General features: G+C 39.9%; 2 protein-coding genes and 1 non-coding gene across 4 annotated transcripts; 1 reads left to right on the top strand and 2 right to left on the bottom strand.

Annotated features, from left to right (window-relative positions):
- Positions 1-6,417: 6,417 nt before the first annotated feature.
- Positions 6,418-14,543, top strand: ntmt1 (N-terminal Xaa-Pro-Lys N-methyltransferase 1). Of its 2 annotated transcripts, none has more exons than XM_071538237.1 (4): positions 6,418-6,516; positions 9,609-9,753; positions 10,714-10,966; positions 12,384-14,543. In XM_071538237.1, the coding sequence occupies exons 2-4, from the start codon at positions 9,610-9,612 to the stop codon at positions 12,638-12,640; spliced, it is 654 nt and encodes a 217-aa protein (XP_071394338.1). In that variant the 5' UTR covers positions 6,418-6,516; position 9,609; the 3' UTR covers positions 12,641-14,543. The 2 variants fall into 2 exon arrangements, with proteins under 2 accessions (XP_071394338.1, XP_071394339.1); XM_071538238.1 differs by having other exon boundaries at positions 6,420-6,516; positions 9,594-9,753.
- A 563-nt stretch (positions 14,544-15,106) lies between these two features.
- On the bottom strand, positions 15,107-24,369 carry ndor1 (NADPH dependent diflavin oxidoreductase 1). The gene is made up of 15 exons (XM_071538236.1): positions 24,250-24,369; positions 22,790-22,929; positions 22,380-22,457; positions 21,922-22,019; positions 21,709-21,807; positions 20,699-20,800; positions 20,333-20,536; positions 20,081-20,208; positions 19,729-19,940; positions 18,950-19,057; positions 18,283-18,397; positions 18,025-18,171; positions 17,791-17,909; positions 16,524-16,618; positions 15,107-16,267 (listed from the first exon to the last, which is right to left on the bottom strand). Exons 2-15 carry the CDS (start codon positions 22,922-22,924, stop codon positions 16,123-16,125), a joined length of 1,785 nt encoding a protein of 594 aa, XP_071394337.1. The 5' UTR covers positions 22,925-22,929; positions 24,250-24,369; the 3' UTR covers positions 15,107-16,122.
- A 566-nt stretch (positions 24,370-24,935) lies between these two features.
- trnal-cag (transfer RNA leucine (anticodon CAG)) lies at positions 24,936-25,018 on the bottom strand. The gene has a single exon. It is a non-coding gene; the product is annotated as a tRNA-Leu (tRNA).
- Positions 25,019-26,433: the final 1,415 nt, after the last annotated feature.

Here is a 26,433-nt window from a genome sequence, read left to right as displayed (position 1 = left end):
AGATGTAAATTATTTTTTGGCCAGATTTTATTTGCAGATAATTCAAATACATTTAAAAAAAAAATACAAATAAAATACAAATAAAATACAAAAAAAAAAAAAAATGTTCTTCTCTCTGTCAAGAATTGATATAACACAACAGTGATTCAACCTACAATATATCCAGTTCATGAAAGCTTTTATATTTGCTACACACCCAGTGTCTGGTAGGTCTTTCCTGGGAAAAATCCGGGGACTTCCGCCCACCATTAATGTAGGAGATGTTAGGGACGTTTCATTCTTCTTCATCTGTTGCAAGGTGTTGTGGGATATCCTGCTCCACCTAAGGAAGGAACCATTGTATGCTTCCTTCAAAATCACCAGAAACCAGGTACCTTAAAAGGAAGCTTCCTATGTTTCCCTCTTGAATGAGACACACAACTTGAAGCAACTTGACTTCCTTTGAGACACAGCCTTGTATCTTTCTGCAGAAAATCGGAAAAACAAAGACAGAAATCCATAGCTTTTTCTCTTGATTCAATGAATTTCTGTAAGTCTTGGAAGAAGATTTTATAAATAGACAAATAATGTATAAGCTACATAAAAAACTAACACATAGATAAAACAGCAACGAACAAACCTATGCTTCACCAAAAAGAGAAAACATAGAAATCGAACCCAGACACAACCAAAAACAAGCAAAGATCATTCCAATAGACTTGGCCTTACATGGTTCCATTTTCTGACATTGTCTTTTTTCCTTCTTTTTTTCTTCCTTCCCTTCCGTTTTAATGTTGATGTCATAAGATTTACGATACAATTTACTATCATCTCCTTCAGTATCTGTCCCACTCACATTTCCCCCTCTTAAATAACAATCCGTTCCACCTTGTATTCCAAGTTGCATTTCTTTCACGTCTTTTCTTTCATGTGTTCACCAGGACCGCAAACTGCATATTGCTGTGTTTGTATGTGCACTGTATACACATATAAACACACACGATACACCCACATGCACACGTGTCACACACTTTTGTTTGATCTCTCTCTTTCCTACCGCATCCTACAATCAACATCCATATAGGATGCTCACTGTACAAATATCTCCTGTAGTTGTAAGCAGACATAGTAGTAATGTGATGCTCAAAATCTGGTGCAAAAATCTAGGCACATGTAAAAAAGTCTGTAAATCGAAGATACTTTCAAAAATAATGAAATGAAAAGTTTCTAAATATAAGAAAAAAATATATGTATGTATCTATATAGAGCAGTTTACTGACACACTAATGCAGAAAACAAATAAACATCTAAGACAAAATTTATATAAAAAATCTAGGGTGCCTAAGACTTTTGCACAGTACTGTAAATAAATAAATAAATAAATATAAAAACAACACACACACACAATGACTATGGTTGAATAAAAATGTTTCCCCACTGAATCTATACTTTTAAACCAGAGGTCATCATGTCTTCTTAGAGTACAATTTGGGTCTTCAAGTATTGTTCAGTAGGCCCAGTACGCCCAATTTAAGAATAGAATACAATAGAATAGGGCTGCAATTTTATTTGACAAACAATAAATAATATAAAAAGCCTTTCACTTAAAGTTCACCATAGGGATTCCTCTCTGAATATACCGAGTCAGGATTGCTGCATGGAAACAGCTGGAAACAGATTATATGCTCTGATCCACGCCAAACTTTGAACCTGATTCTGCTGTTTGTCTGCAAGCCAGCTACTTGTAAGTGAGTCTAGTCTCTCACAAGGACACTAAGACCTCACAAACAGTGCAAAGGGGCAAAGCAAGACATAAGACTGAAGACAGAAAATAACCAGTGGATCACAGCTCCACAGTGCAGTGCCCTCCTGTGGCCTGTGGGCCGCACTGCAGCTCTCCTGGAAGGATTTCCAGCATGCAGTCGCACTTCTTCTCTCAGTAATTGCGCGGCCTGCAGCGGTCTGCGCAGGGCGTCTGCAGTTAACCACCAGCATTTGGTCATTATCAAAGAGTGGTATCGCGTAGAGCAGTGGTTCTCAACATGGGGTCCTGGGACCACCGGGGGTCCTTGGGAGGGTTCCAGGGGGTCCGCCAGCAAATTGATGCAATGTTAAACTTCACCATTATTTGTTGTCTCTCTACCCACAGTACAGATAAGTCATGGATTTCTGGACAAAATCGGACCAAACGATAAAAATATTCTCAGATTTGGGTCCGAGAGACAAAATCTCATCAAATGGAGATCCCTGGCTCTAATGTTCTAATGTGGACTAAATTAGGGGTCCTTGATATTAAAAAAGGTTGAGAATCATTGGCGTAGAGTATATATTTAATGATTATGTTTCAAAAGAAGGATACCAAAGCACTTTGACTTGCAGATGAAACACTGCTAAGTATGCTGCTGTTTCAAGTCAGTATATTCAAGTCAGTCGTATCATTATTTTCTGATTATTTGTACAATGTGGGTTCTGAACTGCTGAGTGTTCAATAGCATAAACAATAATTACATCAGATCCAGTCTATTGGTATGATAAGCTGCCTGCTTATTACTTCATATGAACATGTATTTATCAATTTACTGTAGCTAAAAATATATAAGATACTGATCTAGCTAATGGAAGGTATGAAATAATAAATAAGCCCTATAATTAACTATTTCCACTCTGTAGGCTTCATGAAAATTGTTTATGTTTATCTTTTTTGGTTCAGACCTTCCTCACACTGTTTTTGGTAGATCCAGCACATACATGGATTGGCTTTTCAGTTTTATACATAGCCACTATGTTATGGGGGGTTAAAAACGTCCCATGTGCCATGTCATCTCACATCACATTCAGTAGAGCAGTGCTGTGGCTGTATCAGCTGAAGGGCTTGAAGCACAACATTGCCATCTAGAGGTGGTATACAGTAACAGCATGATGCTTATTCATTGTTTGTTTGCAGTGAAAGCTTAATATGTTTGGAATTCTCCTCTAAAAAGTTAGATATCCCCCTGTTGTTTTCATTGAACCTTTATCCAAGGAAGCTTGATTGAACCTTTTTCAGCAACATCCTGTTTCTTACTGACAAGGTTATTCACATTCAAACCTGTGAGTTGTCAAATAAAATGATATAGTTGATGATATAGATAGTTATGATTTTTTTTTTACATTTTCATAAAGGACATAGTATATAGTAACATTGTAGTGTATTTTATAGTCTCTTTAGCGCATAGCTAAAAGGGTTTAAAAGGTTGTTTTTTTTTTAAGTACTTTTTATGTGTATTTAGATATTTTTCAAAGAAATTACATGCAGAGAGATCTAGTTTGAGAGTTTTTCATGACAAGAAAATCAGACAAGATAGACTTTTGTTTGACCAGAAAAACAATGTCAATACATGATCTTTGCTTTCATACACTGATACAAAACATGAAGTATTCAATTGTATAAGCCATTTCAACAGCAGCTTATTGTAGTCTGAGTACTTTTTCTAGATTGTATGGTAGAAAATGTTAGCCTGATTTCCTCTAGATAAAAATAAATAAACTTAGATGACATAGTATTTTCCAAGACAGTGTTACAAAGTGCTTTACCAGCAATAAAAAATAATAGATAACAAGTTAATCAGAAAAATTCCTAAATGACCCTGAGCTAAAATTACATTACTTAAATGAGTTTAGATGAGAGTAAAACTGGCAAATAGGCTACTATAAGAATAAAACTAGGCAAAAACGAATTATATAAATGCCTGTCTATAATAAGTTGAGTTTTTCCTTCATATTCAATTTAAGAAATACCCTATTAACTAAACGATATTCATTTGAAAAACATCATGGACACACATTCCATCATATCCTGGCATCCACAGTGTTTTGTGTTTTACATTTGAATTAACAAATAACACAAATATGAATTATGTGTCTTTCCATTATTCGTGGGTTATGAGCCTTTCCATGCCTGCCAGCTCATCCCAATTTTCTAATCAAAAACAGCAGTAACAATGGATGACCAGGAACATCAAATACTTTTTCCTGTACCTCAGTCTTCTTTTAGAATGAAACCCGCACAGCAGCAGCAAAACAGAGGGAGGTGGTGTTTGTTTTCACTGATAACTGGAGATGTGACTGGTATCAAAATTTTCTTCTCCGAGACTTGCATGAATTACCATCCGATTGTTCCAGTGCAGTACTGGACTCTCACCATCCAGCTCCATACATTATGCCTCGCTGACTGAATGGACCTTGTCATACAATGTTAAAAGTTGATCCTCATTGATCCTCATTATTGCTCTTCCCTGCCTTAGTAACTGCTGTCAAAAATTAAGTGGCATTTAACCACAGAGGTACTTACTACAGGACTGTTGCTGTTCCAATGACATAAGGAAAACAGTTAGACACAATTAAAACATAGTTGAAATGGAAGAAAATCTACAGCGGGAATAATAAGAGCAATAGCAATCAACGGTGGAAGAAGTACTCTGATCCTTTACTTAAGTAAAAGTACCAATACAGCAATGTAAAAATACTCCATTACAAGTAAAAGTCCTGCATGAAAAATCCTACTGTGTATGTAAAAGTACATAAGTATTAGCAGCTCTAATCTTTGATTTTTGCTGAAATATTGGATCATTTGAACATTTATTGAAATGAAACCATGTGAGGTTTAGAGGGAAAATCACTATTTGGTGGAGCAGTTAACAACTCATAGACATCTGAAATGTGACCCGACTACACACTGCTTTTTGGAAGACGTCAAAAGCCAAAAAGGTTGGAAACCACTGGTTTCATCTTTAACAATGTGTTGTATTTTAAAAGCTTGTTATATTATCTATTGTGTCAAATCTCCATCTGAAAAGTAACTAAAGCTGTCAAATAAATGTAGTGGAGTAGAAAGTACAATATTTCCCTCTGAAATGTAGTGGAGTGGAAGTATAAAGTAGCATCAAGTGGAAATACTCAAGTAAAGTACAAGTATCTCAAAATTGTACTTAAGTACAGTACTTGAGTAAATGTACTTAGTTACTTTCCACCACTGATAGCAATGAAATACCTAAAAAAGTACCTTAGTTTTGCCTAATGTGAGGAGTAAATTTGGGGACATCAGCTGGTCATCAGCATGTAACACTGTCAAGAAGATGCTCCGGCAACAAATTCTAAGGTTGAGAGTTTACATAAAGGCTTAAACAGTATTGGCCTGAGAAGTGATCCTTGAGGCTTGCCACATGTAATCAATGCAGTGGAAGAAATATACTGATACAGACTGAAAAATTATATCTAATATGATGAGAATCAATTCAGGGCAGTCCCAGAGATGCCAGCCCAAATATTGAAGCTATCAATCAGTGATAAATTGTATCAACTGTGCTTAGGTCAGGCAGCGCTAATGTGGAGAGCTTGTCCGAAATCTGCATTCATGAGAAGATCATTAGTAACATTCACACCTCTGCAGTCCCTTTTAAGGCTGCAGATACAGTACTATCATTCATCCAGGCGGATAATCTGTATTTGGTGTATTTCTAAGATTATTCATTAAAGATGTGAGAGCATGATGTTTATAATGGCTGCCTTCAAAATAGCAGGCCTATCAAAAATCACACAGTGGTGATCAGAGACAAAACTGCCATCCCAAGCAAGCATGGTGCGATTCAGAAAAAAAATGTGAGTTACATTTACATTATATTTGAGATATTTATCTGGTGTTCTTATCTTTTTAAGAATCTAAAAATGTACTTTATAATCTGTTTTTAAGAACCCTCCAAACTTTGAAGTTTTCAAAAATTGGATGACTCTTACACCCTTAAATTGTGTATGAGGAATTTTGTTTTTTTTGTTTTTCTTAAATGTAGGCCTAATTTAATTATTACTTATTTTTTTGTATATTATATTATATTATATTATATTATATTATATTATATTATATAGTATTGTATTATATATCTTTTTTTATTATTATTATTAGGCTACATACTGCTCAGGTGTTTTTCAGTGTATATGGTCTGGGAAAACGCATAGAGCAGTGGTTCCCAACGTGGGGTCCGGGGACCACCAGGGGTCCTTGATGTGGTTCCAGGGGGTCCCCAGCAAACTGATGAAGTGTTAAACTTCACCATTATTTAATTTACAAGAAGTTAGCACAATTAGAGAATGTAGAAGAATGACTGTTTTGGTCATAGTTTCTCTGTTATCTCTCTGCATACAATACAGATAGTCATGGAATTCTGGACAAAATCATATCTATAACAATAAAAAATATTCCGAGAGACAAAATCTGATCAAATGGGGGTCCGTGGTGCTAATGTGTAGCCTACTGAATTAGTGGTCCTTGATATGAAAAAGGCTGAGAATCACTGGCATAGAGATTTTCCTCAGGAGTGAAGCGGCCAGCAGGGGCGCTGTTGTCACTTCTTGTTGTAGGAACCAAATAAGGAAATGACGTGCTCCATGTGCAGAGATGGTCGCAAATAGGAAACCGAAGCACGGAGCCACTTGATTTGTGAGAGGCGAGAGAGGAGAGGAGGCTAGAGGAGGGTGTGGGGCCTGGCACTGAGACAAAACGAGGTGAGTGTTGCTGTGAAGAGAAGTTTCTATAAACTTTCTCATTGAATTCGCAGACTTGTTGTTTTACCCTGGAAACACAGCAGACGGTAGCAGGTTAGCTAAAACTAAAGTATGTAACACGTGGTAGGCCATAGTGTTAACGTTACTTAAATTAGCGCTACATAGCAATACTGCATTACTGTGTAGTGCTAATATAACCACACAATTTTCAAATTCCACACTGACGTTTCAGAGTTGAAATTGTCTGGTCGGGAACAGCAGTGATATATAGGCTAAGTTTCATATTGGACATTAAGTGGATATTTGTTTCTCTAGTTTCATTAGCTGTAGTGGCAAGTTAAAGAGTTTACCGGTGAATGGCTGTATTTATAAGATGAACAACTTGCCACTATTCTACTTTAATTTAATTGCGTTCTATTAAATGGCCAATAGGTTCCCTGTTCACTTGGAAGCCTGAAAGTAGCTAAGTTGTCTGTACCAGTTATACTTGTGCAGAGAAACAACTATGTGTAGACCAAATTCAGTTGCTTCTATAAAAGTCACTTAGCCAGTCTATACTATATAACAAGGCCATTCTAATATCATTCAAGTCTGTGGCAGTTGCTTCTTCCAATTCTATATCCAATTCTAATATCTTTTACCATAGCCCTATTACATGTTCTTACATGTTGGTAAGTGAAGATGGAATAATAATAATTTGCTTAATATTGTTGGTTGCAGTGGAATGATGGCAGAAAAGATCAATTAACCTATACCCGATAACTAACTTATTTAGCTAACTTTTTTAAATGTTAAATTTTCAAGCCTAAGATCTCATTCATTCTGCATTTGCTGGTGCCCACTGTGATGGGGTCAGAGCCTCAGAGGAAATGTATGCCCTCTGCCCTGGTCACAAGACGGGCTGTGACAGCTGAACTCCAGCCAAGTCGAGCCAGATTTGGCTGCTACTGGTGTGTGTGTGTGTGTGTGTGTGTGTGTGTGTGTGTGCTCCTTACATGATGATACGGGACCTCCACTCCTCTCACGTCATCGTTTCAGCTTGGAGTTCGATTACACATCCTTTTCGTATTCAGCTTCCAGTGAATAGGTGTAAGAATGAATGTCCTTGAATGCCCCATAATTACAGCAGGGCAGCATAGTGCTTACAGAATGGGTAGACAACAGCTCACACAGAACTGTGAGTAGCCTATAAAACTACAGACATTCCAGACAGGGAAAGTCAAGGAATTTTACAAATGGGTCACTATACAGGTATGTACCAGAATGTGTTTTCCAACTTGCTTCAGGCATTCAGGACATTAGGTGGTGGTATTTAGCCCAACAGTAGTGGAAACCAGACTGTTCACCCCTTTAGAAAAACTACATTAACAAACCAGGAAGGAAGAACATATTTAGGTCAAGGAAGCTTTGACTCAGTTATGGAAAGTCATGGAATTTTAAACCATTTTAAACAAAGTGCCTGAGCTGTGAGGGGGAGGGGTGGTGGGAGACTTCAGGTAGTATTCAACAGTGGAACTGAACCTGCTACCGGTCATACCTGTGCTGCAACAATAGATTCATAATTGCATAGTAGGCCTAAGCTAATAATCCTTTAATGTATTTTTGAAAACAATGGGAGCCTATCACTTCTAGGAGGTAAACACATTGGTGGGTTTTTAGACTTTCCATGGGCAGTAATGGAGAAAGGAAAAAGTAAAGTGTTATCCTTTAAGTCAGTCGTGATTAGAATTTGTCTCTAACGTCAAGTACGATTGGATAGAGATGCATGCTACACCTTTATAGAACCACTAGAATCTTTGGCCTTATTGTAGATCAGTATTAATTTGACAGTTTCCATTTTGTGGAGCTTGGTCATGTTTTTCAATATCATGGCCACAAGTATGGGGATCTGGTCTACATTTGAGACCCTGTGTGTGTGTTTATGCACTTCATTTGTTGTGTTGGGTTTATGCAATTCATCGCTAAGTACAGGCAGGTAGGCATGTGGATAATAACATACAGGTTTGGCATTCAGAGGCAAGGGCCTACCCTATACTCTATTATAGCCGTACATATTCTGTTTTCCATACATTTTTGCCAGTAATCAGTGATGGCACAAACAGATTATAATAAGGCAAAGAGTGCTTGGAGATTTTTTCTTCCCTCAGGTTGAGACTCTGCCAATTCGTTCCCTTTCTAACTAAGTGCTGTGTACTACACACATTTGGAGGTAAAGCTAAATGGTGCCTCTAATGTATGAAATGTTTTGGTCTAGGATTAATCAAAGAATAACTTGAAGCACTACTGGCTGCAAAATGTCAGTACTCACAGCTATCACTGATACTTCAGGGTTCCTACACAGGTCTGGAAAGTCTGGAAAAGTATTAAAAATGAATTTGATCATTTCCAGGTCTTGAATAGTTTGGGAATTTGAAAAAGTGTCTGGAAAAGTATGGAAAATGTTGCGATTCAGGTCCGATACACACATAATTGTAGCTTTTATGTTGTTGTAGAGCCACTTTGAGTCCACAGTTTTTGTTGATGTGAAGAATAATGTTCAGATAGAGGGACGCTCTTATTACCCAGCCGCTGTCAGCATGCATTTTATCAAATACCCACCAAAATCAAATCCGGTCAAGAACATAGGGTCTGGGAAAAATATGGAATTTTTAAAATGGAAACCGTGTAGGAACCCTGCCAATCATCTCACATATTCTGATAATTGTCGCTGTGAAGAACAGTCTTCATCTATACAGTGATATGACCTAGTTAGCAGGGGCAAGATGTCTATCTGCGTAAATCATATTGAACACCAGACAAAATCTTCAAAACAAATCAAGGTCTGGGAAAAAGTATGGAATTTTTTAATTGAAAATGTGTAGGAACCCTGATACTTGTTCAAAAATATATTGTAGGATAAAGGTGTTTGTCTTCTGTAAGCATGGAATGATTGAAAGAACCAAATTGGGATTGCGGGTTTTGAGTTTAAAACAAAAACATCCAAAAATGAAAGAAAACTAAATATTTCATAGGGCCCTATATATGTGAACTTGAATAGTACATTTTGGGTTCAATTTTCCCTTGATTGAAATATTCAGTCTGTGGTCTGACAGGATGAGTGAGGCCAGCTTCTACTCCAATGCGGAGGACTACTGGAGGGATGTCCCCTCCACCGTGGACGGCATGCTGGGAGGCTACGGCAGCATCTCCAACATCGACCTCAACGGGTCCAAGGCTTTCCTGCAGAAGTTCCTTGGCGTAAGAAACTCCTTTTTGAGATGCCCAGCCAGCTCAAGCAAAGAAAAGAAATACTGGGATTTAGTTTATATCAGGTTGATGTTGGCCTTTTACTAAAAATGGGATCTGGTCCAGTCAGTGTGGTCCACTTCTGATGTGATGGATATGATGCAGGTTGATTGATTACATATTTATTGTAGAATTAATCCTATACTGGTTGTCCATAGGAAGCCCTTAACTTGAATTGATAATGGCACGTTTTGTTTGGATTCTACAAAATTCTGCATGAATATGTTATTAGTAGTAGTAGTGTTATTATTATTATAGTGTTAGAGTTAGAGTGTTAGTGTCCCGTGGTCTAAATTCTGTTTCAGAGGCTTTTCCACCCTGATGAGAGTAAAATTCTGGGGGAAACACTGAATCCTCGTAATATTTTTTAATTTTGCATGAAGAAAGTTCAAATTTAAAGATGACAAAATATCAGTATCAGCCGCCAAAAGCCCTTATTGGTTGAACCTTAATAGCCTTGTTCCTCAGTTGTGTGGGGGTGGGGTCCGGGGACCACCAGGGGTCCTTGAGGAGGTTCCAGGGGGTCCCCAGCAAATTGATGAATTGTTAAACTTAACCATTATTTGATTGACAAGAAGTTAATACAATTATAGAATGTAGAAGAATGACTATTTTGATCAAAGTTTCACTGTTATCTCTCTACCTACAATACATATAGTCATAGAATTCTGGACAAAATCATATCTAATAATAAAAATATTCTCAGATTTGGGTCCGAGAGACAAAATCAAGTCAAATGGGGGGTCTGTGGCCCTAATGTGGACTAAATTAGGGGTCCTTGATGTGAAAAAGGTTGAGAATCACTGGTGTAGAAGACAAAACTTAAATTAGGAGTCGCTTAAATCTAACACCTAATTCTACAGCTTTTTGGACTAGTTAACTCTTTTCATGTTTCTCATCTTTCCAATAAAGGAAGGCGAGGGGAAGACGGGCACAGCCTGCGCTCTGGACTGTGGAGCCGGTATCGGGCGGATCACCAAGCGCTTGCTGCTGCCTCTCTTCCACACTGTGGACCTGGTGGATGTGACCCAGGAGTTCCTGGACAAGGCCAAAACCTACCTGGGCGAGGAGGGCAAGCGGGTGGGCAACTACTTCTGCAGCGGCCTGCAGGACTTTCTCCCGGAGGACGGACGCTACGACGTCATCTGGATCCAGTGGGTCATCGGTGAGTCTGGCTCAGCGGTCGCCGGGCCGTCCGATTTTGATGAAACTTGGGGGAATGATGTGTCTCACTGCTGTGCTCGAGCATTTTTCTGGGCTGGATCATTCATGGGAGCCATCATGTGCAATTGTGACCCGAGAGTGTACAGGTTTTCATTCCTGGGTCATTCCGTGTCAAATCAACCAAATTTAAGAAACTTCGCCGGCTCGAACTTTTGATTTTGATCATTTTTCTCCTGGTGGAAGATATACATAAATGATGAAGAAAGCCCAAATATTAAAGCTCACTGATCATTATTTACTGAGTTTCCCCCAATTTTGTAGAGTGAGGGTCAAAACGATAATTTTCGCCTATGATTTGGAGCAGGTTTAGGGGTCTAAAAGCGACACCGAGAAAGGTAGCAGCTCCACTATGTTTCTTTTACAGAGAGACTTGGAGGTAGACTACAAGATTCTGGCAGATTCAGCACTTGATTTTGTGATGTGTGCCTATGGCAGCAGCCGAAAAACAGAAAAAACACACGAGTGAGTGATTTTTCTGAAAGCTTAAATATCAATCACTCCAAAAGTATCAAAGATACCGCAATATCCTTTTCCTTCCTGGTTTAAAATAGAAATATCTCAGTGTCTATGCATTTGCAAGGCCCTGGGTGTTTTTTTCTCTTAGATAAATGACCCTTGCACTGACACTGTCACTGACACTTCTATTTTAAACCGGGAAGGAAAAGGATATTGAGGTATCTTTGATACTTTTGGAGTGATTGATATTTAAACTTTCAGAAAAATCACTCACTCGTGTGTTTTTTCTGTTTTTCGGCTGCTGCCATAGGCACACATCACAAAATCAAGTGCTGAATCTGCCAGAATCTTGTAGTCTACCTCCAAGTCTCTCTGTAAAAGAAACATAGTGGAGCTGCTACCTTTCTCAGTGTCGCTTTTAGACCCCTAAACTTGCTCCAAATCATATGCGAAAATTATCGCTTTGACCCTCACTCTACAAAATTGGGGGAAGCTCAGTAAATAATGATCAGTGAGCTTTAATATTTGGGCTTTCTTCATCATTTATGTATATCTTCCACCAGGAGAAAAATGATCAAAATCAAAAGTTCGAGCCGCCGAGCTCTGGTCGAGTTGACACGGAATGACCCTCCTACCAATCACAACAGCAGCTGATTTCCCGTATCGTTTCCTCTGTTTGAAGGCGTCTCAGTCAGTGAAACGAGCTGCTGTAGTGTTTGGTAGGAATGAAGACCTGCAGACTGTTGGGTCACTATGGCACAGGTCTACGTTACCTTTGCCCATGAGTACCTGCGTTTGGATTCAGATAATCCGTTGCTAAGCGGAGGTCAAAGAGTAAGACCAAAGGCTCGGGACGTTCTAGATGTGACGCCTCTCCTCCCCCCTTTTCCCCCCCCATTCAGGCCACCTCACGGACGACCACCTGGTGGAGTTCCTGCGGCGCTGCCAACGCGCCCTGCGGCCCAACGGCCTCGTCGTCATCAAGGACAATGTGGCGTACGAGGGCGTGGTGCCGGACGAGGTGGACAGCAGCGTCTGCCGCGACCTGGACATCGTCCGCAAGCTGGTGGGCCGGGCGGGCCTGCGCATCGTCCACGAGGAGCAGCAAATGGACTTCCCGAAGGAGATCTACCAAGTGCACACGCTGGCCCTCAGATAGATAGACAGGTGGGGGAGGGGAAGGAGGGAAGTGCAGATGGAGGAATACTCGGTTCCGTACCCTCATTTATCAACGTTGGGTATGCACCAGGGTTTCCCCCCCTTCCATTCAACGGTATGTTTCTTGAGTAAGCGCTCCGTTTCGAAATCTGTCTTTATCCACGATTCGGTACGTTTATGGGGCGTGAGTGTTGCTAAGGATGAAATGCCAGTGTTCCGATTGGTGTTTGTCTCGTCTGTCTGTCTGTTGTCTGTCACTCTGATTGGCTGCTTGGTCATATGCCGACGACCACGGTCAGCGGCGGCGGAATCGACAAAGTTGTGAGTGGATTCGTTTACCTCAGGGAAGCTAACAGATACATTACAAGAAGCAGGTGGAAAAGTGAGCCACTTTACCTGAATGCAATGTATAGTCGGGGCTTCTTTTCCATTTTAAAGGCACACTTGTGCAGAAAGTAGATAATATTAGGCTAGAGCGAAGTAGCAGAAAATAGACGTTTCAGCCATACTGGCCTTTGTCAAGGCCGAACGAACACACACAGGTGTCTATAGATTAAATAAAAACACTGATATTCTGAAGTACTCTATACTGACGAAGCCAAATGACACTCATCACAGTATGTAGTTCAGTCCTAAAATCCTAGATCCTTGCCTGTACCACGATAATGTATTTTCCATCTTGTAATAACCGATTAGCTGTTATAGCACAACAAAATAAAACCGGAAAGGATTTACATGACGATCCTTAAGACCTGTTAATTTTTTTTCTTGTGTCAGGAGAACTTTGCCGGTAAGGAAAATCTATCCTGTCAAAGAGTAAAATCAGAAATCCTTTTTGTAACTTTTTAAAAAACTTTTATTGTGACTTCTTCCTTCATAAGATGTCCTTTTCAGTCATGGGATGCCCTCAACCCTTTATTTTCTTGGAAGTTTGTTTAGTACTGTAATAACTTTTCTGAGATAAAATTCAGTTTTTGGCTTCTGTTTAGCTATGGCTGTACGTTCCAATTACATGGAATTGATGTTTCTGTATCTGAAAAGTTTCCTCTCTTTATTCTCTTTGATTCAGCCTTATTCAGCAATCAAGGGACATTGTCTGACATTTCACTGTGTATTTATTGTGAATGATAAAGTTGATTTTTTTTTATGTTAAAGAGAATGGTTCTGCACAAGCATGCTGGTTTAAACATGTTGGTATTTATCAAGACAGGTTTACATAGGGCAAGTATACATACATTAATGCCAATATCAGTTTTATTGTAAAGTACGGACACTCTAAATTACATTTGTTAACAGTTTTTGTAGGAACTTTTCTATGCAACGTTGATAAATGAGGGCCCAGGTTCTTGGTCCTCTTTTAGCCTATAACAGAAGAAAGTCTATATAACTAAGGTTGAGCAATTACTCAGCTTTGCTCTCTTGAATGGAGACTTTGTCCATGTCCAGAGTTCTTAAATCTTGGAAAATACCTGAGCATTTGGGCCTGGGTGACTGGAACCGGGCTGAAGAGGAGGTTTCCACTTGCCAAAAGTTGTTTCTAACATATCAGCAGGGAACACTGCTAACAGGCCTCCCTGGACTGAGCTGGAGAGTACAGCGTGTGTATGTGTGTTTGTTCTATAAGGTTGTTTTGTCTACTTTTGTTGTATATCAGCATGTGTGGATGGATCATGGAAAATGTTTCCGAAATAACTGTTTTAAGTTTTTAGGATGGAGTCTAGGCCTCTGAAACATGCTGAGCCAAAAAATGCCAGCTGTTTCACACCAAAGCACATTCTAAATAAATGAATTGTAATATGCATATGCCTAGTTGTAATGATATATTATGCAACTTGTATGTATAATAGAAGTTGGTTAATTTATTTGGAAATGTGAAATACATGACTTTCTCATTGCTTCCACAAAATGGGCTATTAAATGTCATGAAATATAGCTTTACAGAAAGTGTAATTTCATTTGTATGGGGGGCTTCCCTCTCTTCAAGAGCTGACAATATTCAGCAGGGAGCACTTAAAAGTCCATAAAATCATAAAATATAGCTGCCTCCTCTCATCCAATCTGTGTATAATAAATGTTTATAGCTCCTTCAGATAAAAAAAAAACTGCCAAAATTGTCAGAGATGCTGAACTGCAATGAGAAGCTACTGTTACAGCCAATTTTCACAACATTACTTTTGGTCTCTCTTCACTTTCAGCAGCCTAGTGCAGTTTCATCTGAAATTCTTGAGGGCAAAAAATGTAGAGCGTTGACTGTTATTGATAGAACAGTGCAACTTGTGGATGAAAGTGGAAATTACTGAATATCAAAGCTACTTATATTGTATAGTCTGAGTGACATAATCCATTATCTTGTATAGAAACATATTTTTCTAAGTTGCTGGAAAATAGAAATGGACACTATGTTGCTAAACAAAGAAACAACATGGCTGTCGAAGTCACACAGGCATTTGGAATTTGGTGTATTTATTTACCAGTTCACATTAACATCATGCAAGTGCCTCAGTATCACCGCAACATCAACATTTTTTCCCAAATGTGCCATATTGCACCAACCCTTCAAACTCATTCTAGATCTGATGCTCTTGTGGCTGAATGGAAGCAAATCCCCACAGCAATGTTCCATAGTGGAAAGCCTTCCCAGAAGAGGTGGAGGCTGTTATAGCAGCAAAGGGGGGGGAACAACTCCATAATGATGCCCATGATTTTGGAATGAGATGTTCGACGAGCAGGTGTCCACATACTTCTGGCCATAGTGTACGTTGCAGCTTCATTGGTCCAATTTCCACCATACCCAAGATTTAGGAAAAATTTAAGACATGTTATTGATTCAACCAGTTACATAAGCATTTATAGATAATACTTTGCATATCATGGTTATGCAGTACAATTTTACATTTTCATTTATTCTCTTGATAGTCTGGCATTTCCAACCCACTGGTACATACATACTGCATATGCCTATTATGCTCAATAAGTGGATGAATAGTTTATTTTCTGGCATCTCATAATACCCTTAAAAAAACATTTGGGAACACTACCTGATGAATCTACTGCATAGATCATTCAGGCATTATAAAAACATGTGATGGAAAGTTTTTGTCAGGTCAAAGTAAACTCTCAAAGTAAACTCCAGCATTTTCCAGCACTTTAAAATTCAAAGTCCACAAAGTAGGTACTGTGGAATTAAAAGACTTTTGAAGATCAGTTAGGTAATGCAGGCATCTTTACTTTCCTGTATATTTTTCTCCATGTCTAAACCCCCGATGTCTTTTATTGATCTACACAATATCAACAACATTTCAAATAGGCTTCTCTTGCATCCATATAAATCTGCTTAGAGAAGGCAAACTTATACCACTGCACATATTGTCCATATGCAAAATGATAGTGCCTGATTGCACTGTTGCACTGGGAGCAGCTGGTCCATATGCCCCGCAAATCTTGAATGTGAATTTAGGCGAGAACTGTTTTGAGGTGATGTGATCAGGACCAGGTCTCGCTCTGGAATCGGCCCGTCTTCTCCATGGCGTCTAGCATCTGGTCTGCCTCCTCGACGGACAGACCTCCCTCCTGCTGAAAGGCCTCCTTCAGTGCTTCACACACGCTGGCTGGCATCTCTTTGGCGTTGCTTGAGGGGAACAGAACAAGGTATGTATATTCACAATCACTGATGATCACTATTATTCATTTTCAAGGAGGTGGAATCAAGGTGGAAGATTTATTATTGTCTCACATCCCTATTGAGGATTCTGCTTTCTGTGTAATTTGTGTTTGAATGGTGTGATAAACCAAAATCAATACAATACTGTTTTTTTTCCATAAAATTATGGATAATACACATACTTAAAAGAGGGAGAAGCTAGGTTTTTGGGGTTTTGACTCACCCTGCAATGTAAAAGCAGCCATTTTTACTGGCAATCAGGTCCCACAGTAGTTTAGCCTGCTCCTTCACACGGTGCTGCACGTAAATCTTGTCCTCCTAAAATAAAATATATATATATATTCAGCCATTTTCACCATCATACCCAGGGAGTCTGAAAGCTCCCTGGGTATGATCAAGAAACAATTTGTTTCTTGATAACTATCAAGACTATTGTTCTATCACTAAAAGTTTTTTACATTTCAAAACCTGGTGTATTGGGCTATCATACTGAGTTAACAGATGACACTGTATGGAATTATTGTGCAATTGTCAAAAAATACATTTTTTTTTTTTTTTTTTACTATACTGAAATTTTATACTGACACCATCAGAAACACTATTTTTACTGTCACTATTGTTGCTGACAGTCAGTAATATGGTCTTGTGACTTGTGAGCTAGCTAATCATTTCATCCTCCTAAAAACAATATTAATGTTATTAGGGCTGCAACTAACGATTATTTTCATTGTCGATTTTCATTGTCGATTGTGTTTCATTGTTGATTAGTTGTTTGGTCTATAAAAATGTCAGAAAATGGTGAAAAATGTGGATCAGTGTTTCCCAAAGCCCAAGATGACGTCCTCAAATGTCTTGTTTTGTCCCAAAGACCCAAAGATATTCAGTTTACTGTCATAGAGGAGGAAAGAAACCAGAAAATATTCACATTTAAGAAGCTGGAATCAGAGAATTTTGACTTATTTTTCTTAAAACAAATTACTCAAACCGATTAATCGATTATCAAAATAGTTGGCGATTTATTTAATAGTTGACAACTAATCGATTAATCGTTGCAGCTCTAAATGTTATTTCTGTAAAGAGATTGTAGGCTATGACTGGTGTAATACTACTGGACTCATTAGTGGTTAAACTGGGAATATGCTCCTGCAATGTGGATAGTACATTTTTATTCAAATACAGAGAGTTTTGACACCAAGAGTGTATTGACAGCCTTAATATTGTGCTGTGTTGTTGCTTGAGTATTGCTTTGTCACCATCCTGTGGTGTTTCGAGGTACACCAACGAAGGTAAAGAGCAATGTCTATCTCCTACTTGATTTCTAAAGAATTGCTAGTATATAATTAAGGGAAAGAGGAAATTACAACAAGTGAACAAAGCTTTAGCACCTCTATAAGTGGAAAAACTTTGACTGTCTGACCTGTGTGACTTAGGGTTAGGGTGAGTGTGAGTGTGTGTGTGTGTGTGTGTGTGTGTGTGTGTGTGTGTCTGACCTGGTCTCGCGAGAAGGCATTGAAGAGGGTTAGCTGCCCGGCCTTCATCATCTCCTCCCACTCTGAGCTGAAGTAAAAGTCCTTGGACTTCGAGCGGCAGCCGAAGAACAGAACGTTGGCTAAACATCAGAAAGACGAGAAGATATCTAATCTCAGTGCTGCTTCACAGACAGAGAGACAGAGAGAGAGAGAGAGAGAGAGAGAGAGAGAGAGAGAGAGAGAGAAACATCTCACCAGTTTCTCCTGTGGCTATCCTCTCTTGTAAGGCAGATCTGAATGGTGCCACTCCTGTCCCAGGTCCGACCATTATCACAGGCGTGTCCTTTTCTTTTGGGAACCTCATCGTTCCCTTCTTCACCCACAAAGGCACATACACCTCCCCTGCAACACGGTTTAGTCGGATACATAAGATATTACTGGTCACACAGCTTTAGATTGGGAACATGATTTAATACACTTTCAAAGTAGTACTGTATATATGGATATAAAGACCTTGTGCAGGGTCCAGGGAGGCTAACCAGCTGGAGCAGAGGCCTTTTCGTGGTTTAAACATCTTGGTTTTGTAGCGGACCACAGCAACCAGGATCTGAAGCCTGTGTGGGTGTGCCTATGTGGAGAGAACAAGTCTTTCTCAGGCTTGAACCAGAGAAAACGTTTTCCAGATTCTCTGCCCTTCTTCCTGTATCTGTCTATACTAATGCATTAGTTTGAAGGCATGCTGAAGGCAGCCAAAGTCCAGGTTTAAGACTCGTCTAAGGAGTTTAGGCTGACAGAATCACTTCTTGAAATCTATATTTATAGATTTGCCTTCATGCAATATCATTTATTCTATAATTTTACTTTTACATTGATTTTACCCTCTATCCTACCCTTTTTTATCTTGTGGTGCCTTCATGTTTTCATTTATTTTCTAATGATTTTCTGATATTTTCTTTAGATTTATTGTTCTAAACTGTTTTTAGAAAGTGCTTTGCAAAGAAAGTCTATTATTATTACCATTATTATCAGTAGTAGGTACAAGACACCATGCACGAGAGAGTAATCTATCTTTGATACGGTTATTTTCTCCAGTCTGCACTCAGCAGCACTAGCAGTAGCTGAACTGACGTTAACTCTAGATATTACAGTAGCTCAGTAGCTGTCACGGTGGAGGAGCTACCTGGAGGGAGGAGGAGATGGAGAAGGAGCGAGGCTGGATCTCAGGGAAAAGATCCAGGAGATAGTCCACCTTCAGCTCTGCGGTAGTTTTGGGGAAATCTGCCAACACCTGCAGCACAAAGGACAAGACATCCAATAAGTAGACCATGAGACAAACCGAACAAAAAAAACCAAAAGCAGGATTATCATTGGAATCTATGGAAGTTGTGATAAAGGCAAAAAGATCTTCCAGTTCTCTTTCTATTACTTGAGAAATATTTCAAATGCAAGGCTATGTCTCTTGCAAATAATGACATTTTCAGACATGACCTCTTTCACAAAAGCCTCTGTCGACTACAGCTAGCACAGAATGCAACTGGAAAGCTTCAAACTAGAACTTCCCAAAATGACCATGTAACTCAAATCTTAGCCTCATTACATTGGCTTCCAATAGAGTTTAGAACCAATTTTAAAATATGAGCAGCTAATTTCAACGCAATGCACAGCTTAGCTCCTACACTGTAGGCAAAAACACAGCACACTTAGATCATTGAAGGGACTGCTGACTATTATAAAGTCTTGACTAAAAATTACAAGCAATTGTACTTTGGATTTTAGGGTCCCAATGCTTTGGAATAGACTGCCTCAATAAACTGTGTTCTTAAAATTCTCATTAATATTTTTGCAGTGGTTGCTTTGTGGCAACTGATTAAATTTTGTTTCTTGACAGCACATTGTAACTTGTAACCTGCAGCTTGCTAATACCACCCCCCCCCCCCCCCCCGCCCCCCGCGTCGTCACCTCCAGGGCGGTGCGCCGGAGCCGGTTGCAGTAGCTGTGCAGCTCGTCCTGGCCTTGGGCTGAGCTGAACTCGTCCAGCTTCTCCCTCTCCAGCTCGTCGGTGGCGAAGGTGGCCAGCAGCTCGAAGAAGGAGCGGCGAGGCACGGCGGCGACGTCCAGGTAGCTCTCCACCAGGTGGCGCACCGTGCAGGGCTGCGGGAGGCTGGCCGGGACTGGGGTCGTGGACAGGACAGGGCTTTTTACTCACGGAGGAATTCGTCGTTAAACTATTTAAGAGAGCTCGAGAGGTCCTTTAAAAGCGCTAGGTCCAAATTAAGACTACATTTCCCATAAACCCATAAACACCACATACCTGCAGTGTTGCCTGTGGCCCTGAGGGTGAACAGGGCGTTTGGGTCTAGTCTCAGCAGTTGACAAAACTCCTGTATGTCTTCTGGTGCGTTACAAGGACGCATCATCACCACGTCGCCTGCAGCAAACCTACACACAAACCACCTCAAAATGTCTCCGTTTCATTTCATCGACTACAAAAACACCCACAGAGACTCAAAGGCTTTGTGTACTTGTGCGTACGGTTTGCGGATTTCACAACGAGGCCACTCACTCGATGTTGGACCCGGCGATGTCAAACTCGATGTGCCTCACGTCCTGGAAGTGCGAGGCGTCCGTCACTCTCCTGTTGCACACCAGTCTAGCGGGGAAGGGGCGGGACTGGGAGGGCGCGGTTTGTCCTTCGGGAATCCTCAGCCTGTCGTCCGCCTTCTCCTTCGCGTCATCCAGGAAGTGGAAAGTGTACGTCGGAGGGAGTCTGACGCAAGAAACCAGCAAAATTTGATGTGAATACACTCTTGGCACGGCTAGTCTATTGAACCATTTATCCCATACTAAGCTTGAGTTGTCATCCCCTAATCACATGACATAAAATCGCAAATATTAAGAGGTGAAGAAGTCAAATCAAGTGGATACTGACGGCTCATTGTCTCTAAGCGGGATCAAATCAGCAAAAGACGGATACAGGGCGAAGGCTTTCTCCCAGAACGATGCGAGCCACGGGTCGATCACAGCATCCGACCTGTTCCACACAAAGATTGGGCGGATCAAACACTGTAATGTTGACGGAACATAAACATGTTTAAATTATCGAGAGAACGTCATGCATCGACATTTAAGAGCAAGTCGATGGTTTGCTGTAACTGTTGACAGGATTAAAAACTACTCGGGTGCAATTCTGGCCAGAAAGTGATTGATTTCGCTTCACTGAAGTTTGTCAGGAACAATGTTGTGGTTAGGTTACAGCTAGCAATAGCATACAAATTGGGTTCATGTTAAGAAAGGAAACATAGTGGTTAAGGTTAGGGTAAGAGGTTGGGAGGCAAACATCCTACTGAACTGATTTTTGTCCTCTATGACAGTGATTCTCAACCTTTTTCATATCAAGGATCCCTAATTTAGTCCACATTAGGGCCACGGACCCCCAGTTGATGAGATTTTGTCTCTTGAACCCAAATCTGAGAATATTTCTTATGTCAGATATGATTTTGTCCAGAATTCCATGACTATCTGTATTGTAGGTAGAGAGATAACAGAGAAACTATGATCAAAATAGTCATTCCTCTACATTCTCTATCTAATAATGGTAAAATTAACAATTCATTAATTTACTGGGGACCCCCTCAAGGACCCCTGGTCCCCACGTTGAGAACCACTGCTCTACGACGCAGTAAAACTTCATCCGGACACTTCAGTGCAATGAATTCACTCAGAGAATGCATTTACTGTCTTGGTTTGTTATTTAGGTAAGACTGCGTATTTAGCATAAAGACTAGGAGGAGTTTAAAGGATGAGGAGTTTTTGAAAATCCCATTGTTAAATATCAGCCATATGTTAAAAAAACAGTCAAACAGTAAGTCAAATGTTTCATGTTTCTTTAGTGCAGAGCTTGAAGCAATATACAGCTATAATGATGATGTTGTGTCTTACCCCAGGTCATGTTGGTCATCTGCCAGCCCAACAGGCAACAGCATACTGGCACCCAGCTGCTGAAGGCGCTTATGAAGCTTCTTGCCCATGAAATTGAACCTACAGACAAAAAAACGGTCAACATCGTCCTCACAAAGACTATGAATCGGTTTGAATGCGTACTGTGAGGAGAGCGGCTCTGAAAACGCGGGTTAGGAAGTGAAGCAGACTGACTTTGGGTAGGAGGAGTCTCCCAGGCCCAGTACGGCGCAGTCCAGCCGACACAGAGATCCGGCAGGCAAAGACTTCCTGAACAGAAACCTCCAGAAATTCTTTAAAGGAAGCAGGGATGGACAGAGAAACAGAAGTGAATATGAACAGACAAACACACAAGTCACAAGAGGTGTGGTAAAAATGTAGATATACTGTATTTATGCCTGTTATAGTATAGCTATAATTCAAAATCACTCGCTAATACAGTCCAACACAATGCATCCTCTACAGGTTGAAGAATTGTGACTGACTGTAGTCCTGAAGATTAGGACTTTTTCCAACGGCTTTTTATTAGGATACAAAAATATGACACAATGTTTAAAATTGCCATAATGACAGTATCACAATAATGATGTTTTGATGTGTGTCCTATGTTGAGATGCCAGCCCTCCACACATTTATCATCTTGTTACATTTACCTTCATATTGTCAGGAGGGTCTCCTTGGCCAGTGGTGGCGCACACAAAAACCACCAGAGACTCAGAGATCAGGTTGGCCTGTTGGCAGACAGTAAAGACACAATGTGAATTCGTCATTAAAACAGTAAAGAGGTTGTTCCAAATTCCCAATCTGAGAAAAAACAAGTGCATTTCATTGCTAAAAGGCTCTAGCTTTGAAGCAGCAGAACTCAGAAATCAATATCTGCAAGCTTCAGAAAGCCAAAATGAAGACTTTAAGAGCTTTTTAATGCTACCTGGAGCTGAATTTAAGACCAATTTAAAAATTTCTGACTGAACATTAGCTAATGACAGTTTTGACACAGCCAAAGACATAAGAACCTCAGATTGTATCCTGCATTAAAAGGCATACTGCCTGTCAATCAACTGACCACATTGTAGCTGTCCAGCGGCAACACTCGGACCTGCAGCCGCCTCCTCTGCGCCTGCCGTCCGATCCTCAGCGCCGTGTCCTGGGCCGTCCCGGTCTGGCTTCCATACAGAATAAGCACAGTGGAGCTTGACATTATAACTGGAGGACACAAAACATATGAAGGGTTTTATATATCCGTGTCGTTATTTGACCAAAAAGGTTCACTGCAAAACATTTTGAAAACTATTTAGAAGATTCAAATTATTTTATTGTCTTACATGTTACTATTTTGGAAGAGAAGGATTAAAAAAAACAGAATAGGCCTGAATATGAGAAGGATTTCAACTGAGCTGCTTAGACTTCACCTCCCATTGTTGAAACTTGTGTAATGCATTGATTTAAATAGGAAACACTTTGCAATAGGCGACATATTCATTACTGTGTTTGAAGCAGCCTGGATCACCGTTCATCAGAAGAGATACTGAACCCTAGAAAAGTACTTTGATCCCCTCCAAAATCATCTTGGCTCCAGTCCTTGCTGTAGGCCTGCTGCTGGTATTACTCAATGCACTTATACTAGAATTATTTAAATCGGTGTCTTTGACTCCACTTTGGATGGATACAGTCATAGGACTCACACACTGAGGCCACAGGCTGGCTTTAGATGCTCTATGAACCAGTAATCCCCTTAAAATAACCTTATATTGTCATTCGTTTACATTAATTCACCCCCTAATTCATGCAAAACGCCCTTAAAATGAATTAAGGGAGTTATTAATAGAGGAGATCCCATCAAAACCTCCTTAAACACCCCTTTAATGTTTGACTGCTTACTTTCTTTTCAGGGAGACAGGAACTTTTCCATGAATTTCCACTTAATAACCCTGTAAACCTGCACAAAAGGCATGAAAAATCCCTTAATTACTAGTGTCTCTGTGAACCAACCCATGAATAAATCCCTTATAAACACATGATACTAACTTACTTTATTAAAGCTATGTTATTCTTAATGGATAATTCATGTTTGTTCTGAGAAATGAAGGACATTTCAGGGGTACAAATGAAGGGGTTTGGTTTCGTAGTGTATGATGCAACCTGAATGCAACTAATCCAAAACAAATCGAGCTCGAATCATCATTTGTGATGTTCAGCATGAGTTTGGTAACGTTGCGACAGTAGAAGTTTCATAAAGCCGGCCTCAGAGGACTGTCACTGCCTGTGAGGCCTCAGGGAGCTGTCCCCCTTTCTGGCAAACATATGAATATTTACATAAGAAGAACATATGTCGATGAAGACAAGGTCAATAACATTTCAGTTCTCTCTCACTGTCTAACTGTCAGTTCTCTGTGTACTCTGACATATAGAGCTAGCTTTAGCTGGCCAGCTAGCAGCTAACAACCACGTATTTTTCGAATTCCTTTCATAATTTAAATATTTCATCCAATATTTCATCAAATAACAAGGAAACAAGCTACTTGCCTTTGAAGTCTTCGTCAACTACAGCCTTGAACTATGATAAAATTCCCGAATTACTCTTCTACAGGAGGCGAGCAGGTCCTCATCCTGAACATCAATGTCACACTTTACGGCATCCCATCTCGCATTGTGATTGGTTCCTGAGCTCATGCTGCATTCACTTCATACGGAAGACGGGAGATACCAGCTTTCTATTTCACAATACCGTTCACCTTAGTTCTCGGCTTGTAAATGATATCCGTGAACATATACAATATTGTTTCATTCAAGTATGAAAAAACTGATGAGTAGAAACCAACGTCTATGACAAACTTCGATCATGACGGTTTCTAACTGGTTTCATACCCGCGTGGACAAGTCGCTGCTTTTAACCTTCATGCCGCGCACTGGTTATTTACTACATAAATGCAGCGTTACTATGACAAGCCGTTGTAACATTTATTAGCCTGACCGGATTCTCATTACAAATATCTGTAATTCATTAACGACTACTTAAACGCTAATTTAAGATATATCTTATTACATTTTGACTAGTAAGATATTATTATTAGCAAGATGTTGTTTTTTCCATTACGTTACATGGAATGTCCAATTACAGATATCTACAATTGAGTGTAAAGTTGTGTGACGATCCGTCTCATTTCCTAGCACTACATGACCTGATCCAGCTGCAGTCCAAAAAACTTTGTTGTCAGAAGTGGGATTCGAACCCACGCCTCCAGGGGAGACTGCGACCTGAACGCAGCGCCTTAGACCGCTCGGCCATCCTGACATAGAGCACAGATAGAATTAAAGGCGCAATACGTGTTATATTGTCATAGTTTGGTGGGCCCGCTCATGTTAACACCGGGTTATTAATGTCTTTCTATTTTATTCTTGGTGAGAAACACTGCAATTTTTTTTTTTTTTGTTCAGCCAATGGATCTCATGACTTAAGAAAGGCACATAAGGTTGTTTCCTTTGTGTGTCAACTGTATTTTTGTAAATAAAGAACATGAAGTAAGCCACATTTTTGTCCTCATGGAAATGGTGCTTTTATTTTAGAAATTGTTTTTTTTTTGGAAAATAGCATTTGTAACAAACATTGTGTGAACAGTGGCAGCAGGCAGGGATGGACTCAGGAGTGTGTGTGTGTGTGTGTGTATGAGAAATTAAAAAAAATTCAAAATTAACCTATTAATAATGGAAAGCCTGGTTCGTTCCCTGCAAAGACTGTCTCCCCTTCTGGTCCTCCTTGTCACTGTATGAAATGGAAACAACATATTTTGTGAAACGACTGCATACCATAAATGCAAGAGTTTGTAAAGTTAATATTTGTTAAAATATTGAAATCAGGTAACAGACAAAAAGACATGAATCAAACATGAAAGGCAATGAATACAGTATTTGTCATAACATGCCATTCATAAAAATTCATTCATAACAAAGGGTAACAAATGGGTCGAGGAAAGACAGGACCGCAGAGTACTTCCACCTCGTATTGTTATGCCGGGAAAGCCAGCTGTGCTAACGGTTGTCCTAACTGGGGCTAATGCTTGTGCTAACTTGGTTCATAGTAAAGTATAACCGATATACCATATTTTCAGAACTTACCAGGTAGTCCAACTTCCTCGCTGACTTTTCTCCAAGCTTTTTGTTACCGACTCTGTATGTCAGCAGACTTGTGTCATACAGCTCTGGGAGCCCACAGACGGCTACTATCAGCTTATCATCCATTTTGTGATTCAACGTCAGGACGTCAGCGACGTTGGGAGAATCTCAACGCTGACAGGCTTTCACGACACAGCAAATTTTCCACTCAAGTTGAAAAATTTCCACTCGCGCGAATACGCGGCTGAGGTGAATTTCGCATCATTCGCGTGAAAAATTTGCTTCGCTTTTGGTCTGAATTGAGCTTAACAGATACCATACTACTACCTTTTTAAAGATATAATTACGGTGACTTTTCTAGAAAGTTTACCCATTCTCTCTGTTCGTGAATGCTGTGCTGCTAGCGAAAGCTCATAGTTTGACCTACATTACATTCCATTCATTTACTGTATCCAAAGCGACTTACAACACTAGAAATGGGGACCAATCGACTCCAAATGGCCTGGCGTGCTCCTCAACACTTTCTGGGGGAACGATTTTGCCCTTGACACTTAGTGAAATTTTTAAAATTGTAAATCTACAAGGGTTACGGATACG

The sequence above is a fragment of the Centroberyx affinis genome, unplaced genomic scaffold (assembly GCF_046629955.1).
Source record: "Centroberyx affinis isolate AG114_WGS23_722 - 3 ecotype Tasmania unplaced genomic scaffold, CSIRO-AGI_Caff_v1 ptg003229l_1, whole genome shotgun sequence".
NCBI classification, from domain to species: domain Eukaryota; kingdom Metazoa; phylum Chordata; class Actinopteri; order Beryciformes; family Berycidae; genus Centroberyx; species Centroberyx affinis.
The sequence above is the reverse complement of the archived record's forward strand: the minus strand, read 5'-3'. Positions and strand labels throughout refer to the sequence as shown.

What these genes read in the sequence shown, in the direction of transcription:
- ndor1 (XM_071538236.1), bottom strand. Translation starts at nt 22,924, where the DNA reads ATGTCAAGCTCCACTGTGCTTATTCTGTATGGAAGCCAGACCGGGACG. An exon ending in GGAGACTCCTCCTACCCAAA is followed by an intron (nt 21,808 to 21,921) that starts GTCAGTCTGCTT and finishes TTTTGTCTGTAG; the next exon opens with GTTCAATTTCATGGGCAAGA. An exon ending in TCCGGCGCACCGCCCTGGAG is followed by an intron (nt 19,058 to 19,728) that starts GTGACGACGCGG and finishes TTTGTGCTGCAG; the next exon opens with GTGTTGGCAGATTTCCCCAA.
- ntmt1 (XM_071538237.1), top strand. Translation starts at nt 9,610, where the DNA reads ATGAGTGAGGCCAGCTTCTACTCCAATGCGGAGGACTACTGGAGGGAT. An exon ending in TCCTGCAGAAGTTCCTTGGC is followed by an intron (nt 9,754 to 10,713) that starts GTAAGAAACTCC and finishes TTTCCAATAAAG; the next exon opens with GAAGGCGAGGGGAAGACGGG. An exon ending in CTGGATCCAGTGGGTCATCG is followed by an intron (nt 10,967 to 12,383) that starts GTGAGTCTGGCT and finishes CCCCCCATTCAG; the next exon opens with GCCACCTCACGGACGACCAC.